The sequence below is a fragment of the Rhipicephalus sanguineus genome, chromosome 1 (genome assembly GCF_013339695.2).
Source record: "Rhipicephalus sanguineus isolate Rsan-2018 chromosome 1, BIME_Rsan_1.4, whole genome shotgun sequence".
Lineage (NCBI taxonomy): Eukaryota > Metazoa > Arthropoda > Arachnida > Ixodida > Ixodidae > Rhipicephalus > Rhipicephalus sanguineus.
In genome coordinates this window covers 217,928,487-217,945,573 of record NC_051176.1, presented here as the reverse complement: position 1 = coordinate 217,945,573, position 17,087 = coordinate 217,928,487, and the positions used below count along the sequence as shown (strand labels likewise).

Sequence of the window (17,087 nt, the reverse complement as noted above, 5' to 3'; positions counted from 1 at the left end):
AGGTCGAGTTCTTGTTGCCAGCATGACAACATAAAAAGAACACACAATGACTGGATGGATGTAGCAGACGTAAACATCAAAGTTACAAAAAAAAAATGAATTCTATAATAGTTTTCAAGCAAGTTTGGAACATTCAATGTAGTTCCCAACAGCAACTTCATTGAACATTTTCTCGTGGAACGCATGTTTTTTTTCTTTTTTTCGGAATAAAATAAAACCTTTCATGCACACTCGCTTAGAGAAATATACAAGTTTTATTCCTGTTTCTTAGTCTCGCCTTTCACTATAGTTACGCCAGGTTCGACAAAACGGATATAGGCCGACTCGAAATTTAATACCAGTATTATTTTAGCCTAAGTTGCATGTGCTATGAAAGCGTGGGGGAAACGTCTATATGCAGCATCAGGCATGAACCGACTCGCCCAGATGTAAACGAATTAATGAACTTCTATCGCCTGTTTAGGAGGAGATGAAACAAAGCTGACAAAGGCTGCACAAGAGTGCTAATTTAGGCTAGTTGTTCTGACGTTAGCACGCTGAACAAACAGCGGCGACAACAGAAAAGACCGCGAAGTTAAGGACTGCGCAGCGTGCGGTGTAACGCAGAATGATAGATTCAACGTTAAGAGATGGGAACACAGCAGAGTGGATCAGAGAAATGAGTGGGATGGCCGATATTCCAGTTGGAATTAAGCGAAAAAATAATGGACTTGGACGGGTCACCTAGCGCGTAGGACAGACAAATGGGGCTGAGTTAAAGCAACAGAATGGATACGAAGAGATGAGAAACGCAGCCGACGACGGCAAAGAGTTAGGAGGGATGATTAAATGATTAAGTTCGCAGGCACAAAATGGAATCAGCTTGCTCAGGACAGGGTCAATTGGAGACAGTGGGAGAGACCTTCGCCCTGCAGTGGACGAAAGAAGGGCTGAAGAAGGCGAAGGACAAGAAGAAGAGGATGATGGCGCCTGTATAATTTTTTTGTCACTACGTAGCATCTCAACATAGTAACTAAATGTTCAACTTCCCAATTCTTGACTAATCTCCCAGTCTGTGAACGAGCCATCTGATAGGACCATCCTCTTCCTCGTCATCGTCATCTGTGTGAACTCTTATGTTGGGTGCGAACATTTCGGTGTTGAGAACATGTATGCTCTGTTAACACTGTTGTTGCCTGCATACTTATATTGAAGCAATGAGAGTGAGTATGTGAACGTTCGTCCATGTGTTTACTTGTCTAGTTTTGTGGTTGTTGACAAATTTACAACTATCATGTGAGAGGAGAGGAGTAGCCTGCGCATCACATAGATACCAACTTTTTGTTAAGTATACACATAACATTAAAAAGGCCAGAAGCATTGGTAAAGTAACTGGTCACTAGCCTGAGCTTATAGACACTGAATGGTATGCGCTTTTGATTTGAAAGCCTTTGTTCCGTAGTAAACGCTTAATCGCTTTCTCTACTCGCTTTCCGTTTTCCTTCCTTTATGGTGTCTCCAATGCCGCATAGGAACTTTCACGTATGGAACGAGGCCTGGATGAGGCGACTAGATCTTGGAAAAGGTGAATACGACGGATGGCAGGTCATCGATGCCACACCGCAGGAAATGTCCGGAGGTAAGCGATGCTGGGGATCCAGCGTCCTTCGGCGCCTCCCTCGTGATTGTATAGCTGCAACTTAACGTAGCGGCTTTTTGGTTAAGCTTAGCGCTTTTATCAGCCGTTCAGAGGAAGAAATGTTATCTTGCGCGAGGTTCTAGTTGATTTTCTGTTCACGCTAACTGTCATTTTGCAGTAAGACGGTTAAAACATTTCGTAATTTTAGTACTTACGGATGCTACTGATGTCGTAAGTACGTTGCTTAGCCGTGCCGTGTCGTAGGTAAGAAGTAGAACTGTCATTGTCATCACAGACGGATACCTCTTTTACGTCGTCCTAATTCCTTCACATGTCCACGTATTCGTCGCGCGATAGCTGCCGAAATCCTCGCAGCTCACAGAATTGAGATTAGGAGCCCTTTCTGTTCTCCTAGCGGTCCCTTCTGAATAGCCAGCTGCACGAGGACGTCTCTCTAGCGGGAGGCATAACAAAAGAGGCCGCGTTCGCGTGAAATGAACATTCGCTGACTTGGATATCAATATTTGTAGGTGTTTCACGCGCGAGGTAACAATGGCGACGAGGATGGGATTAAAACCAACGCCGCTGAGCGATGTTCTCGCACTGGAGAATGGAGTGGCCATGACAGACACGCAGAAGACGACATCCGTTTGTCTACTTAATTTAAAGACGCTGAAGGAGTCCGGGAGGTGCCTGATAGGTCTATTTTGGGACTAGCGCAGCCACCGGTATCGGTAAACGCTGGGCACTGCTGGTACAGCCGAACTCTACGATATCGAACTCGGGTAAATCGAATCATGCTTTCTATCAAACTACTTTCGATCATGGCAATGCTTTAGCGTCAATGCACAGAAATATCTACCGCTACATCAAAGAAAAATAGCCGGAACACTTGACATATCGAACATCGGGCAGCGGGAAACGCCCCAAGGAGTAGGCTTTTCCACGCAAACTTTTGGCTTCTCCTCACGGAAGAGGACTTTCCCGCACGCATTTGGGAGACCGTGCGGCATGATTAGGAGGAGGGCGCGCAGAGCGAGTAGAAACTACCGCTTGCCATCAGGTGCGTTTCCCGATGATTCCTCGTCGTTACGCCGCCGGCCTGTCGTGCGGAGTCGCCGTTTGCTTTTCTGCTCGTCTTGTTAACGCTGTAGAATGGATAGGGCGCAGACAGTAACGCCAGCGAAAGACGAAGACGAGGACGGTTTTTGGCGCTCGTGCTTGCTCCGTTTCGTACCGCTGATCGCATCACGTGTGCTACTTCTTAAATAAACTCCTCATGGATTCAACGCTAAACGCGTATACCATGCATCAACGCGATGGACGCCGTAAAAGAGAACCTGCTGTTCACCGCAAAGCTCGCGATAATCAGTGCAGTCCAACTTAGGGAAAAGAAGCATTACGTCACCGCTGCGTACAGCATCCCAAGAAGCACGCTGTGTATGATATTGAGAAACAAGGCCGACACTAGGGCCAAGGCGGTCTAAACGCTTCCGGCGCCCGACGAGTACGTACAGCTGCGTACGAGCACGTTGAGGCACTATTTACATCGATACCTATTTTCTCGCGCATTACCCGCCTTTTCACACAGCCCCGCATCGCAACCTACAAACCGCAGAAAAACGCCAAATAAAAAAAAGAAAGAAAATCCGTGTTCTGCCGAGAAGACGTCTTCTTTACATTATCATGAGGCAGTGCCGTGAAGCCAACTTGCAAACCGAAATTCGCATTGCAACTGCAATAATTTTATTAAAAGTTGTATATCGAATTATTCGATATGTCGAACTAATGCACGTTTTTTGCGAGTTCGACATATGTGGCTTCGACTGTATTACCGCTGGCGCTCGATATTAGACTCGGAGCATTTATGCGAGGATTGCCTCAAAGAACGCATAAGAAAGCGCTCACAATTTCAGCACCGCTATGTTCGGTGCTCTCAACAAGAAATCTGAGGATCGCAATAAAATGGTTTAGCATAGTGTGACGTTGGGCGAGTTGGTACGATAGGTTTTTTCTGACCGTGTTATGTGATAGTCGCTTGCGGTGCGCTCCCTCTTTGTGCGCATATTTGGAAGCCTATACGTATATGTGGGTGATGTGCGGAAAATAAACTAGTTGAAAGTCTGGCGCCCTATCCTGTCTTCTCTCGTTTTCTTGCTTGTCTCAGTAGCGCCACAAATATTTTATTACGCAGTAAAATGACAATCATCGTGGTGGAGGCTATTGCGTTTTTATGGCGCTCAGTGTTCTCAAGACTCGAAAAAAAAAAGTTAAAATTTTTTTTTCGTTCTTTTCAGGCATTTTCACCTGTGGACCTGCAAGTGTGAAGGCCATAAAGGCTGGGGAGCTTAATAAGCCATACGACGGCACTTTCGTGTTTTCCGAAGTGAACGCCGATCAGATTTACTGGCGCTACGACAGCCCCAGGAAACCGCTCAAGATGCTCAGGAAGAACACCGATCTGTGAGTGGTTCAGATTTGCCTGGAAAAGCGCGTCTCATTTAAAATTTGAGGAATTCTCTTGTGGCACAACTGTGGGCGCACGTACATCGCAGCTATATGCATGCCTTTGCTTTCAGGGTCGGTTTGTTAGTAAGCACCAAAGCTGTGGGCCGCTGGGAGAGGGAAGACATTACCCTGGACTACAAGTTCGCGGAAGGTACGTGGATATCGATATTACTAAATCGATTATTAGAATATCTAGACAACGCTGACCGGCATTAGCCGAGAAAGAGGGTACTATAAAAGCAAGTATAGATATGTGAGTTACCTCATACGAGAAGCGTAAACACGCACAATAAAAATTGGAGGACGCTTAAGCTTCACCTATAAGAGTTGAACGCGATAGCGATATCCTGCCCCTAGTGCGCACTTCGAACACTACGAGTGTTTAACAGAATGCGTGCACTAAGGTGTGTGCCTTAGTAATGGGTAGCATGCTTTAAACCAGGAGCAATTATACGCGAGAAGCTTTTTCGAAGTTGCGATGCACCCACTACGTGGTCTTAAGGGAATACGCGCAGTAATGTGTGTGCCTTTTGTAATGGATGGCTGTCTTTAAACCACCAAGTCGTCATGATATTGACATGGTGTGACGCCCGATGGCAATGTACGCTTGTACCACGCAATATTACTGCGATATTACATCTCGTACTGTGACACCTGTATACAGGACGCGTATTTTTGGGAAGCATGAAAGTTACGTTCAGTGCAGCTCCAAGCAGAGGCGTGGCTGTGTAGTAGAACACCCGCTTGCCACGCAGACGACCTGGGTTCGATTGTCACTCGGACCCAACATTTTTATTATTTATTTTATTTGCAGCTTTTTCGATTTTTCGGTCACGGACAAGATGATGATTTTTCGCTCGCAACCAACGGCGCCGACGCCGACGGCGGAATTTCTGCGATACGAGCTCTTTAACGCTATCGCGTTAATAAAGATATTCAACACTAAAATGGAGATCCAATGTGGACAGAAATAAATAAATTGATTATTGCAATGTATATTTGTAGAAGGGAAGCAAATGCGGTGAATTCGGACATATTAGATATGGCGTCCCACAAGGTTCCATTTTAGGTCCCACCCTTTTGTTTCTTTACATTAATGACATCGTAGTAATACCAGAAACTCCAGATATCGTATCATGTGCCGAAGACACGAACGTTTTCTTCTCCTCTGATAACATTTCTTCTCTTATTCCTTCAATTAATAATTGGCTATAATCTCTTCCAATAAGGTTATCGGCTAATCAACTCAGCCTAAATGTTATGAAAACGAAGTACATGGTCTTTGCTCCAATGAACAAGCCTGCGGAGTATGGATCTAATTTATCATTTCGGTCGCAAGCATTTGAAAGAGTTTCTGAGTACACTTTCTTGGGAGTACTTTTTCATGAGAATTTGCGATGGACGCACCATGTTAACTATATTAAACGGAATATAGCACAACTAATCGGCATGTTGAATAAATATCGCACATTGTTACCTTCAAAGCTTAAACGTCAGTTGTACTTTTCTGCTGTTCACTCCAGACTCCGCTACAGCCTGCTTGTTTGGGGTGAGACTTCTGCAACCAATATGGATACCCTGTTAGGAATTCAAAAAACGTGTATTCGTGTTATCCATAATCTCTCGATGTGTCAACACACTTCTGAGCACTTTCTGCAGGATCGTATTTTGCATATCAGGAGTATTTATAAACAAAAATTATCTGAAAAAGCATTTTTACAATTTAAATGTAACCGCGAGAACTTCTTTTCGGCGTACACCAATGCCACAATCAATTGCACGTTTTGATCTAGGAACCTTGTGAAAACGAAAACACGAACTAACTACGGAAACCAATTATTATAATGGCAAATTCCTAATCTTCTGAATGATGAACATGCGCTATTTGACATTATGTAACATTTTATAACTCTGTAAACATTTAGAAAAAAATCTAAACAGTGGAAAGTTTCTTGGTAAATAATTTGTTTTGTTCGAGTGCTGCATAATTTTTATTATTTTCTATTCGTTTATTCGCTTGTTGCTCTTATATCAAGAATATCTGGCTCCAATTATTCCAGAACCGTGTATCTATATATTTTCATTTATTTTGCTTGTACTTATTTGGATTATTACTTTTTGCTATGCTTTATTGAACCAATGAATGTGTAATTGTGCCATTTATGTACACGCACATATGCCTGTGTGTGTGTGTGTGTTTTTTTAATGCAGTTGGCCGCTGTTGTCTGCTGTACTCGTGGTGCCAGGAGCACAGTCAGGCGTGTATAGACACGCCTTTTGCTCCGACACCATGGTCGCACGTATTGTCAAAACTGCAAATAAACTTCAAAAATAAACTTCAAGCTTTACGAGGCAAGAGGAAAATTACACTTGAATGTTTTCATTCAGGAATATTTGGTATTCATAGGAAGATCTGTATAAGAGTATGCATATGAGGGCTTCCTTCATGATGTATTTTTATGAATGGCTGTATAGTTACTAAACATTCTATAAGATATGCAATATGTTCTGTAAGCGCGCATTCTACCAGGGTATCATGCTGCAAAAAGGGAAAGTTTTATTAAACGGAGCGTACTCGGCTAAAACAGTCACAAGCGTGCAAGGTTTACTTGATGAAATTTTATTTTCAGTTTTGAGTATTCTATTTTTCTTTCTTTCTCTCCCTTTCTCTCTCTTCCTATCTTTCTCTTTCTGTCTTTATTCCATTTCTTTCTCTTTCTATTCTAGTATACGTTACTCTATCCTTTCCCTTTCCCTCCTCCTCACCATCACATATCTTCTCCTCACCCTCATTTCCCTGTCCCACCGCTTGCTATACTATACTATGCAAGACTATGCTACGCTCTGCTAGCGTGCCTGGATAGCCGAGTGGTCACGACGCTCGCCTTTGGATCGTGGGTACGCGGGTTCGAATTTCGCCTCACAAGAATTTCTCTCTTTCTCTTTCTATCTCTTTCTCTCTATCTGTACTCGTTGTCTCGCCCATCATAGTTATTGCATCCCACGCCTGAGAAATCGGCGCACGTGTTTTGGGAGCGAAGCAGAAAGTGAAGAAGAGAGTGCGTGCCGGTTCATGATGATCGCACTACCCGGTGCAACGAAAAGTTTAAACTCCTTCACTTTGTTAAAGTATTAAGCTCCAGAATTATTTAGGTTTCAAAGTTCTCCGCACTGAAGGCGGTGTATAGTCGCCATGATTACGATGTCATTAAATAAGCTTAATTAATTTCTGAGGTTCTACGCGCCAAAACCACGGTGTGATTATGAGGCACGCCGCAGTAGAGGGTTCCGGAAATTCCGACCACCACAGGTTCTTCAACGTGCACCTACGTCTAAGTACACGGACGAGCCTCTAGCGTTTCACTTCCATCCAAGTGCGACCGCCGCGGCCGCGATCGAACCAGCGACTTTCAGATGCGCAGCCATGCGCTGTCATTGAATAAGTTATAACCTATAAATGTGTGCTTCGCTGATATGCAACTGTAAACCACCCAATTGGTTTCTTTTCGTGAAGGCCTTCCCCTCCGCTGTTTGCTACATTCATCGAGTAGCACGGTCGTGCAAGTCGCATGCCGATTGCCACCTCCAAAAACTCGCCGCGGTGGTCTAGTGGTTATGGTGCTTGACTGCTAACCCGAAGGTTGCGAGATCGAATCCCTGCCGCGGCGGCTGCATTTTCGACTGAGGCGAAAATGCTTGAGGCCCGTGTACTTAGGTTTAAGTGCACGTTAAGGAACCCCAGGCAGTCGAAACTTCCGGAGCCCTCTACTATGGCGTCCCTCATAATCATATCGTAGTTTTGAGACATTAAACCCCAACAATTATTATTATTATTATTATTGCCACCTCCAAAAATAATGGTTTACCACAGAGTCATAATACGCACAGACGGAAAATATCGCGGTTATTATCGAAAACAAAAGGAGGTCGAAATATTCGGTAGCCGGTAGGAAAACGCGGCAAATTTTCGTACACAAAAAAAGAAAATAAAAGCTGGCGCAAAGACCTCGTATGTTTTAAAGTGAACAAAATTCAGTCACAGAAGAATGATTTTACACCCCTCCTCGGTGCTTCTGGCGATGAACTTACAAATCTTTCGTTTGAAGCGGCATTCCTTATTGGCCGGTGCTCTCCTCTATTCGGTTATATTTACCCTTAGGAACAGTTGTAACGTAAAAACATTTTAGCGAGTGCGGTCTGCCGGTTTCATATTCTCAAAAAGTTATTACGTTAAGAGGAAACGCCAGCCAAATGCGATGTCGGACATATTAACATCAGCGGGCGGCCGATTGTAAACAGCTCGTAAAAACAATAAAATTTATTGTGTATTGGACAGCTGTACGTGTTTCACCCAAATAATACATTCGTCTCTCTTGTTTCATTTCAAAACCCTTGGGAAGGGTTTCCCTAGGCAAGGGTAGCAAACCGGACTCGCACCTGGTTTACCTAGCGGTCGTCCTGTGCGCATCTTTCTGTGTCCCTGGTTTTTTCCGCTATAATACGTATTCTGGTTTACCTGACTTCCTGGAAGTCCTTCCTTTTTTCCTCCTCCTATCAACTTAGTGCCTGGATCAGTATTTTCAATAAAGAAAACGTGAAAAAAGGACGAAAAAAAAGCTCATACGCTTGAATTGTTCCTAATGACATTTTCCATGGCAGTCGTGATGAGGAAAGCGGTCAGCCAATGGCAAAGCGTGCTTACGAAAGCACTCTTAGCGCCCGTAGCGTCTAGTGCGTTACTCTGTCCGTGTGTTCGTGTTCCTTGCGCTGTCACTTCCTAACAAGTCCGACAATGAACCAACTAGCACAAACTAAAGCACTGCTCATAGGAAAAAAAAAGCTTTGTCTATTGCCAAATATTCAGAAGTGATTAATCCTCACCCAAGGAACGCTGTTCTCTTGAAGCACCGCACTCTTTGTGATGAGTTTGACTGCTCTGCATTTAAGTTTTCGTCCTAAACTGGGAACGGCCTTTCATATATGGCAGCGCTTGTAGCATTTGGCGCCGTGCAGAACTCACCGCTTTCTCTACGTTCTCGTCAGAGGGGTCTCCCTTTAACGTGAACATTTTATCTTAAATACTGGCAATTTATTGAACAAGTTGTAGCACTCAATTGCAACTTGGTAAATAGAATACGCCTTGGTAAATAGAATTTTGCTTCTCCATTTCTGTGCCCCCCTACCACCCGATCATTGTCCTATCACCCACACGCCATGGCGGGTGCGCGCCATATTTGGTGAACAATAACAGCTCCTAAACCAAATCCTATCTTTCCACGGCTTTTTGTGACACTCGGTGTGTGTGTGTGTGTGTGTGTGTGTGTGTGTGTGTGTGTGTGTGTGTGTGTGTGTGTGTGTGTGTGTGTGTGTGTGTGTGCGTGCGTGCGTGCGTGCGTGCGTGCGTGCTTCCCCCCTCCCTATCCCATTCCTCTCTTTCTTACTTTTCTGTCTCCCCTTACCCCTTCCCCAGTGCAGGGTAGCAAACCGGATATGTTTTCTGGTTAACCTCCCTGCCTTTCCGCATTACATTTCTCTCTCACTCTCTTTCTTTGCATATAGCCATTAGTGGCGAGGGGCGTACAAGGTACAACGAGTGCTTGAAGCGATAGGCTGCGTTCAGAATAAAAACTCTTCCTTTCTTGGAGTACGTTTCTCTCGCAAATCACTGAACTGTTATGTTCTTATTTTCCAGGTTCCCAAGACGAAAGGGACATCGTTCTGAAGGCTCTGAGAGAAAACAACCATGCGTACGCTCGGTTCTACCTGAACGACTCTATGGACGACGTGCAATTTCTTATCGATCCTATCAAGGAAGTGCTCGTCGGATCCTCCATAGTGGTACGTCAAGCTGCAGCGCCATGTGAACATTCCAAAGTGAAGATTGCAGAAGCGTGGTAGCACAACTGAAAGTATGTGAATTGAGCAATGTAGGCCGTTGTGATCGGAACATTGAACTAGGAAGAATATCATGTCTACGAGGGCACTTCCGTTCGAGCACTTTTGTTCCAGGTGGCGAACAATGTGGAACGCTACACTACGTTGATTCTAATCTTACAGCAAACGCTGTCAGCTCATAATTGGGGTGGGGCAGCGTCTGACAACAAATACGCAAGCAACGAGAAAAAGAGAGGACATGCGCTGTACTTTCAACCGAAGCTTTTATTTTATTGAAAACGTTCCTTATATGGAGACTGAATCGGTCAAGGGGAAATTGGCGTATGTGTGAGCAAACCACGTCAAGGTGACATCGAAAATGGGGAACGCGGCATTGGTGAAACATACAAAGCACAACGATACAGTCACGGGTTCGTGACGCCGACGAAGGCAGCAGTCGGCGTGTCCAAGATGAAACTGTTTATTTGGCCGAACTTGTGGCCGGGAAACCGAAATTAAACTACAGCAATACACACTGTACACTGATAGCGGCGAACAGAGCGTCGGCCGTCGGTAAAACTGAACCACGGCAAGACGCGTCGGCATTTATACATGCGGCATCGAACATTCAAGCCTTATCGCTGGTGGTCGCGCAAGCTCTGCAATAACCTTGAATATTCGCGTCATGTGCGAAATCATAACAAAATGATCTACTAGAACCTGGAACGTTCCCAGACATTCTGGCGCGGCTTGCGCAAGGCAGTAGTAACACGTGTAAGGGGGCGGTAACGTAAAACATAGAAAGCAAGGAACGCGTGTGGCAATACAATATCAATGTGGCACTAGGCTACGCACGTGTTGATGAGATATTCAAATTCTTCACGTGCAACGGTTACAGGTGCCTGACTTGCGCATTTGTCTTTTAATCTGGTAATGGTGGTAGCCTTCAATTATTTCTGTCGTTACTTTGTTATGATGGCGTGAAACGATGCTAATGTCATTGAAATCTGGATTGCAACTACAAGAAAGACAATGATGGCCAAATGATAGGACGTGGTGGTTGGGTAGGAGAGCGAGCGTCGGTGCTCTTGCAGCCTTATGTTTATACATCTTCCGCTCTGTCCAACATACACCTTTCCGCACGATAAAGGTATCATATACGCAGTACCCTGTTTAGAAGCTACGGACTTGTTGACATGTTTTGTTTGGAGCCCATATTTAACAGACGGTTGACCTAATTTGTTAATGATGAGGGGGCAAAGAAAAAGAAAAAAATTTGCTAGATCTAGCGAGAAAAATCACTGAAATAGTAACATTGATTCCAGATCCGGGCTAAAGCTATCAACAAAAGTCCGTCTAGGGCCTACCAATGCAAGATCGCTGTCCGAATTGAGACGGTTACCTACACTGGAACGACCAAGAGGGCGCTCAAGCACCAGAATTTTCCTATCAACCTAAGGCCAAACGGCGGTAAGTACACATCGCATTGTGCTTTCACAAAGTCGATTTTTTTTAAAGCCTGGCGTTCTATCAGACAGAAAGCATTGAAAGAGACTCTTTTTATAAGTAAGATACCTGGGCCAGCAATCCCGAAAAGCATTTACGCAAGAAATGTTAGTAACAGAAAGCCCTTATGCTCAGAAATCGAACGCCCTCTAGCAGCGGAGTTAAAGCAGCAGTTGCCTCCGTTATAGTGGTCTAATAATCAATGTAATATTATCCTTTAAGTGTGCTGCGTGGCTGTATTATGTAAAAGCACAGGCTTCGCGCAATAGCTAGAGCTTTTTGCTCAAGCTCATATAGAAAAAGAAAGAAGAGGCAGTGCCACGTGTAAGGTCCCAGAGATGTATTGTTGAGCACAATGACTGCCTGAGATGCAACACGCGTGTGTTTAATGATTTATGTTTAGCAAAGCAGGCGTATAATTTTCAGTTTGTAAACGATACATATATTTCATTTCTATCAACTATTTAGTCGAGTCACTCAGACCAAACAATGGGGGAGGTCTGCGAGAGCGCATGCGTCTCTCTTGCGTTGTGGGCCTGAGTGTGCCGAGGTATATTGGAGTTGGTGTTAGTCCCTGTTCGAGTGAGTCCCGGTGAATCGGAGCTTTCATGAATGTGACCTTATGCACGTCTGTGTTCCATTATTTCATGCATGTTTGTGCATGAAACTGCCCACGAAGATGACTATTTCTCAACTTACTGGTGTTGTGTCGTCACGAGCGGTGTCAATTTCAAATACATAACCTTAGTGAGTTAGAATACGGTGATCAAAGAGGCTCGATTTTTCTTAGCCACAGTACGCAGCCAACAGAAAACGATGCTCCGGAAAGCATAGCGAAAATTATTTATTGTTCTAACTGAGATGTAGAAATGATAAGGTAACAAGAAAAACTAACTTGCCGCCGGCGAGAGCCAAGCCGATAACCTACGCGCCCCGTTAAAGCCCTGTGTTTTCTAATGCCTTTGCCGCTTCCACTGCCTATCTTCATGCGATATACCGGTCACTTTCAGCAGTAGTAAGAGGAAAATTATTTAGGCAACACACAAAACGCATCGTGAAATTCTCCTTTTTCTTACATTTACAGGGGAAATAATTTCTCTGCCTCCTCATTTAAAGCAGTAGTAAGTTGAAAGGACAGAAAAATGCAGCATAAATCTACTTTCTTTTTCTTACATTTGCAGAGGAGATGCTTTCCCTGACGGTGCACTATAAAGACTACGAAAGAGATGTCAGCGACCAGGCCACCTTTAAGGTTACCATGATGGCGAGTATTCCGGAAGTCAAGTACGACTACATTGCTCAAGAGGACTTCATGCTCACCATGCCCGAAATCGATATCAAGGTATACACACAACTGGAGCAACCACTCATATAGAACAGGCCAAGGGACACCTGTACTGCTCGTAACGTCGAAATAAGCCATCGAAGCGGCGCGATTGTTCTACTAGTTGGGATTTATTTCAAAGACCGAATACGTGCCAACGCACCAGATGAGAGCTCAGGCAGAAAAAAAAATACATAGGACGGTATAATGCTGTCTCTTGTTCTCGTGTTCGTTTTATTGGCTGCCATGTATGCACACTTGCGTAATGAAGATGAACTAGCAGTGCTGTTTTCGTGACCTGCAGTTGTCGCTGCTTTCTATATGCGCCCGTACTCGCAGGCGTACGGTGCGTGTTTCGTGGGACAGCGTCAGAAGTTTACGGCAAGCTTCCAGAACCCTCTGCCGGGCAGGCTTACCAGGTGCTTCTTCGCCATCGAGGGACCGGGCCTGAGCCGACCGTACTACCTTGCACTGCGAGAGTGAGTTGTTCCACATTTGCCGTGATCAGAACTATGGCGCTCTGCTGCTGAGCACAGAAACGGACTTTCGATTCCGGACTGCTGCTGGTGCGTAGCTGACACTGTGGAATACTCTCAGCTTGAGTGAAGTGAGAGAAGAACCACGGGGAAAAATCCGTGGAGCAAACAACACGGGCGCTTTTAAATGCGAAGCATTTCTTAGCGAACTTCTGCGACTTTGAGCGTATCTATCTATCTATCTATCTATCTATCTATCTATCTATCTATCTATCTATCTATCTATCTATCTATCTATCTATCTATCTATCTATCTATCTATCTATCTATCTATCTATCTATCTATCTATCTATCTATCTATCTATCTATCTATCTATCTATCTATCTATCTATCTATCTATCTATCTATCTATCTATCTATCTATCTATCTATCTATCTATCTATCTATCTATCTATCTATCTATCTATCTATCTATCTATCTATCTATCTATCTATCTATCTATCTATCTATCTAGCCGCCTACGACTTTGTGCTCTCCTGGCCGTTTCGTTAAACGGATGTATACCAAAATTGGTATGGCATAACATGACCGTATTACGAACATAAATGACAAGTCATATCATGAAAATCATGACACGCATGTCATGAACAGCATCGTTTACATTCCACGGCATTGGGGCTCTCGCGGCCATTCTGTCAATTTCGTATATACCAAAATTGGTATGGCGTGAGAAGAGTTCATGACGAACATAATGACAGGTCCTAACGAGCAAATCATGACACGCATGTCATGTGCAGCATGATTTACATGACATGGTCTCGGGGCGCTAGCTGCCGTTTAAATGAATGGATATATACTAAAACTTGTATGACGAGCCATTTCTGTATGACGAACAAACTGACACGTGGTAACTTGAAAATCATGACATTCATGTCATGTACGATATGATTTACATGCTACACTCATGGCGCACTCGCGGCCGTTTCGCTAGATTGATATACACCAAAATTGGCATTGCGCGATGTGACTGTATGAAGAACATGAATAACAGGTGGTAACATGAAAATCATGACATGCATGTCGTGTATGTCATAATTTACATGCCACGCTCATGGTGCATTCGCGGCCGTTTCGCTAGCTTAAGCCGTCGTCGTCACCTACGTGCAACAGGCCTCAGGCCTGGCCGACCACCCGACCTTGACCGCTGGATTAGTGGACCTCACCACCGCTCGTTACTGGACTTCATACACGAAGCAAATTTATATGTGTATTTCTGAATAAATATTATGCCTAAGGGCAGACTTTCGAAACAAAAAAAAAATATATATAAACCAAAGCTGGTATTGCGCGACGCGTCTGTATGACGAACGTAAATGAGGGTGGTAACATGAAACCCATGATATGCAAGTCATGTACGACATAATTTACAAGCCACGCTCACGGCGCGCTCGCGGCCGTTTCGCTAGCTTTATATACACCAAAATTGGTATTGCACGATGTGACGGTATGAAGAACATGAACAACAGTTGGTAACATGGAAGCCATGACATGCATGTCATGATGTACATGCCAAGCTCATGGGACATTCGCGGCCGTTTCGCTAGCTTGGTATACACCGAAACTGGTATTGCGCGACGCGACTGTACGACGAACGTAACTGAGAGGTGGTAACATGAAAATCATGACATGTATGACATGATTTACATGCCACGCTCATGGCGCACTCGTGGCCGTTTCGCTAGATTGATATACACCAAAATTAGTCTTGCGCGCTTTGACTGTGTGAAGAACATGAATTACAGGTGGTAACATGAAAACCATGACATGCATGTCATGTATGTCATGATTTACATGCCACGCTCATGGTGCATTCGCGGCCGTTTCGCTAGCTTGATATACACCAAAATTGGTATTTCGGGACCCGACTCTATGACGAACATAAGTTACAGGTGGTAACATGAAAACCATGACATGCATGTCATGTATGGCATGATTTACATGCCACACTCATGGTGCACTCGCGGCCATTTCGCTTGTTTGATACACACCAAAATTGGTATTGCTCGATGTGACTGCATGACGAAGATAAGTCCGGTCCTAACATGCGAATCATGTTATATGCATGTCATGTACGGTATGATTTACATGACACTGTCATGATGCGCTTCCGGCCGTTTTGTTAACTGGATATATACCAAAAAAGTGTATGGCATGACACGAGTGCTTGATGAACATAGATACAGGTTATGCATTGTATATACCAAATTGTGCATACATACGTGCATGGCAAACATGCCATATATGGTGAACTAAATGACATGGCATGAATGATTTCCTTTGGCTCAAAGACAAACAAGGCGATGTATGGAGCTCTTTGCTGGCTACTTCGCATTACATCGATTCCCACAGTGCGTGGTATCTGCCGGATTTTTTTCGCCCGTTTTATGCTTTATATCCAGGTCATTGCGCTGCTGTCCGATACTTAGCAGGAACTCGTGCGGTTGCATTAAAATACTGGTGTTTACGACATCAGCTCAGGATCAAAGTGAAAGACATGAACAGTGGCCCCTCAGTATGCATATTATCTACTACGATACCGCGTCGGCGCAATGGGGTGCATGTCTGCTCTAAGGCGTCCCTCGTGGTCTAGGTTCAGCTTTTGCAACTTTAAAACCAATGAGAACTCAGTTCACTTTTGTTAGAATTCACTATCACCCTACCTATCTAATGCGGTGTTCTACGTGCCCGAGTGAGCCATCGCGCTAATTTCTAATAATGTGCTTGTATGTGTTGACTAGTTAGTACTTCCACCTCCTTTGAATTCCAGCCACCCTGGAAAGTAGATGCTTTATACGGGTCTCTCTGGACGAACATGGTAGTATTTCATTACAATATGCTGAGCAGACACATGCCTCAGCTTGTTGAGAATACCTGCTGCTATGTTTTTGTCCTCAGGCAGCCAGTTCGATCCTCAAATAACAGAACACTTCGCTCCGGACTACAAACGCTCTTTCTTAATTTCTTTTTTGCCATATTTGCGAATATGCGTAGTACGTTTGCTTCCACACTTTGTATTCAATTTACAATCATTCATTCAATTTCTCTTGAATTAAAGCTGGTTGCCTTCCTAAGTGTTCAATTACTCTGTACTCGGTTTCCAACTTTCTTGACCCTTTTCCTCGTTCCGTGTGCATGCTTTTGAAGTAAAGATATTTGTGCACCTTAGCCGCTTTATTTTATTCACCAGTATTTCATAGCATGTTTGTAAACAAATATTGCTTTGTGCTTCTCTGACTCCCCAAGAATCCCAACATATCACCAAGTGCTGCCTCATATTTGTGGTTTCACGTGGGCACCGTCATATTTCCCCCTTTCACATGCAAGCTTTCATGGAAAATCGCATGAGTTTCAACCGAAAGCGGTGATGAAAGAGACACTGCATTTAAATGTCCAATGACAACTCGCGCAGGCGCTATTTCTGAAAACTCACAGGGTTTATCATCGTCATCGTCACGACCACCACCACCATCGGAGATTGAGAGGTCACGTGAGTTCTTTTTTTTTTTTTTTTTTGCGCCAAACGTCGCGTTTTTCGAGGCCATGGCGTCTGATGAGACACTTAAGGGCGTTCGCCTCAGGCATCTTATTCCTCTTCTTGCCGCATTACATTCTATTCCCCTTCCCCTATCCTCCAGTGTAGGGTTAGCCAACCGGAAGTTTTTCTGGTTAACCTCCCTGCCTTCTCCTTTTCTGTTTCTGTTTCCTTCCTGTTCTCGC

The 17,087-nt window shown here is 44.2% G+C and overlaps 1 protein-coding gene across 1 annotated transcript in view; it reads left to right on the top strand.

Moving 5' to 3' along the window:
• The window catches only part of LOC119372031 (annulin), a 57,607-nt gene that overhangs the window by 39,068 nt on the left and 1,452 nt on the right, over positions 1-17,087 (top strand). Inside the window, exons 9-15 of the mRNA XM_037642475.2 lie at positions 1,512-1,618; positions 3,916-4,081; positions 4,198-4,277; positions 9,819-9,964; positions 11,326-11,470; positions 12,688-12,848; positions 13,170-13,309. Of these exons, the coding sequence (XP_037498403.1) occupies positions 1,512-1,618; positions 3,916-4,081; positions 4,198-4,277; positions 9,819-9,964; positions 11,326-11,470; positions 12,688-12,848; positions 13,170-13,309 (945 nt within the window). The remainder of the gene's footprint in view (positions 1-1,511; positions 1,619-3,915; positions 4,082-4,197; positions 4,278-9,818; positions 9,965-11,325; positions 11,471-12,687; positions 12,849-13,169; positions 13,310-17,087) is intronic.